At 29.5% G+C, this 2977-nt stretch overlaps 1 protein-coding gene across 1 annotated transcript; it reads right to left on the bottom strand.

The window, feature by feature from the left end:
• Positions 1–1473: 1473 nt before the first annotated feature.
• Positions 1474–2768, bottom strand: Phum_PHUM425330 (uncharacterized protein; the record flags this gene model as incomplete). The annotated part of the gene is made up of 2 exons (XM_002429220.1): positions 1474–1620; positions 2700–2768. The coding sequence occupies 2 exons, from the start codon at positions 2766–2768 to the stop codon at positions 1474–1476; spliced, it is 216 nt and encodes a 71-aa protein (XP_002429265.1).
• Between the last annotated feature and the right edge of the window lie 209 nt (positions 2769–2977).

The raw sequence follows: 2977 nt of genomic DNA, 5'->3' as shown, positions 1-2977 counted from the left end.
CTTCGAGGAGATCGGTGTTGCTGATTTGCAGTATACTCGTAGTTGGCTTGGATATTTAATATAATAAATAGACAATTTCTACCTGATGTATTATATTAACCAAATATACTACTAGTTACACTACTTGTCAGTAAAAACACTAAGTATAATATAAGCGGAAGTAGAATGTGATGCTCTTGAATCCAACCCAAGATGCACTGACTGTCCCTAACGCTATGCGACAGACACAACCAGGCAGACTCTGACTGACGGACGGATGTCGAAAGACCAAGCTGTGGTGCCGAGGCCCACTATTTATATGAAGACCAAAACAATCGATGCATCTGTTACACTTGAAGTGACCAATTAATCAATCATCCCCTTCTTAAGGGATGAATATGGTCTTTGTTCGTTGTTCCAACTTAATGGGAAGAACGTGCTCTTAGAAGGTTGAAGAAACAAATAAATGTCCACATTAAATAAATCATGTTAATATTAAACAGATGCCCTCGTTGGTGATCAGATTTCGTTGGGATCACAACATTTTGCTAAGGTCAAAAATTGAAATTTTTATTGATTTCGACTGAATTTACGATTATTCAAAATGGCCGAAATGTTTGTAAAAAAAATCCGCGTGTCTTTAATATGAAAACGGGATTATTTTTCATTTAGATGAATCCTGTTTGTTATGTTTTGAGTGATTGTTTAAAATAGTAAAATTCAATTAATAATAATAATAATAATAATAATAATAATAATAATAATAATAATAATGATGATGATGATGATGATGATGATGATGATGATGATGATGATGATGATGATGATTAAATTAACGAATAGAATGCAATTGAAGTGATGTGATGAATTCTCTCTCAAAAAATGGTGTGACACGTTTAGATTTTCAAACAATCCGATTTACAAAACAAATTTCATAGAGTAAAAAAAAAAGAAGTTTTAAAATGAAAACAATATGGCCGACACAATTAGAACAATATATGTATGAAAAAAATTATTATTATTTGTTCTAGAAACTATTATTATCGTTCTTCCTGTTGTTGTTGTTGTTGTTTTAAACGATGGCAAATTATTTACGATTATCGATTAAATTATTTTTTTTTTAAATTTTGCTGCGGTTTAAAAAATTTTTTTTCTTCTTCCACTTTTATGGTTCAACGGTCGCCATGCCTTTTTTTTAAACTCACGCAAACGTTATTATTATTGTATTGAAATTTTTTTTTTCTTTTTTTTTAAATGTAGATTTTATTACCTCTTTCTCTCTCTCTCTCTCTCTCTCTCTCTCTCTCTTTTTCTACGATTACGTAATCTCGTTATCGATTTATTCCGTGAATGCACTAAATAATTTTCTTTTATTTGTACGTGTGTGGGTGTGTGTACCTGAAAAATGTTTTATTTAATTTTATATAAAATTTTTTTATGAAATTGTGACGTAATCAATCGAATTTTTTAAAGGTTTCCTCACCTGAATTTCACTTACCTGTTATGAATTTCAACCTTACTCGAACCTTTTTTGTTTGCATCTATCTCTTCTTTTCGTATCCTTTCGTACCTCGTCATTTCTTGTGAGACCGGCATATCGAACCATTCTTCTTCTTCTTCTTCATCTTTCTTTATTATACCCTACGATAAAGGAAACGATAATCGATAGGTATTCGATTTAAGTAACGAGTGAAGGATTCGAATGGGAAAAGGTGAAAGGATTTTTTGTTTACGCCATATTCCGATTGAAGAATTTAACCGAAAAAAAACGAGTTTTCTCACTACAACGCACTACATATTTAACTTATATAATTAATTAAATTCGAAAGTGAGAGTAATAATGATAATAATAATAATAATAATAATAACTTTCGAGAGCGTTAAAAAAATTAATATTAATATTTAAGAAAAAGGAAAGAAAGAAAGAAAAAAAGAACAAAATGATTATCAATTTTTTTTATTTACTCATACGAGCGCGCATATATATATTTTATTTTATTACGTGCATAATTAATTATTAATTATCGCGGGTAATTAATTAATTACCCATCGCGAAAAAAAAAAAAATTACCAACGCGTAAAAAAAAAATTATTATAAAAAGGAAAAATCTGATTTTTTATCATCCGTGACATTATCCGCGCGAATCCGTTTAATTCTTTTCCTCCATTTTTTTTTTTTTTTAATACATTCCATGATAAGATACCGGAGTGATAATTAAAATTCTTCGATGTGTGACCTTGAATGAAATCAACAGTCGAATGATAAGAGACTAGGCAATGGAAAAAAAATGATAAAGTCGTTACGTGGAACGTTAAACTCGTGGAAAAAATAATAAAATCGCGATTTTTCGAACGTAAAAAAAAAAAAAAACAAAAAACCGCGAAATTTAAATTTTAAATTATTTTTATTATTATTTGAAGTTATGTTACGATTCGAGGTTGGTAATTAGTTAAGAAAAAAAAAACAGAAAAAAAAGGTTTTGAACGTACCTGAATACGCCCGTCATATCGTTGTTCGTTTCCCAATTTTTCCCATCATTAAATTTTTCATTCGTGTTTGTTGTGTGTTTGTAAACGAAAAAAAAAAAAAAAACAAAATGTCGACGCGAATCGATCCATAGAGTATAAAATCGTTCGAATAACTGATCGTAAACATTATCGGATAAAAAAAAAAAGTGCGACAATAAAAAAAAAAAAAAAATTAAAGCACAAAAATTCACGTTTTCAAGAGCATAATTTCCACCTCCAACAATTATTCTCGTTCGTATTAAAACTTGTCTCGCCTCCATTTTCACATAGCATCACCTCGTCTTTTCGTTTTATCATCATCATTATTATTATTATTATCATTAAACGTGGTTCTCGTTATCGACGAGGAAAAAAAAAAAAAAAAAAACAAAAATAAATAAAATCGCTAACGGCGATTATTTCTGCGATTTTTCTTTTTTAATTTGTTGTGGTGGGGGGAAAGTTCGATTATCCTTTTAAACGCCATTTT

The sequence above is a fragment of the Pediculus humanus genome, genomic scaffold (assembly GCF_000006295.1).
Source record: "Pediculus humanus corporis 1103172108194 genomic scaffold, whole genome shotgun sequence".
Classification (NCBI taxonomy): domain Eukaryota; kingdom Metazoa; phylum Arthropoda; class Insecta; order Psocodea; family Pediculidae; genus Pediculus; species Pediculus humanus.
Note: the sequence above shows the minus strand (reverse complement) of the source record. Positions and strands in the feature narration are given on the sequence as shown.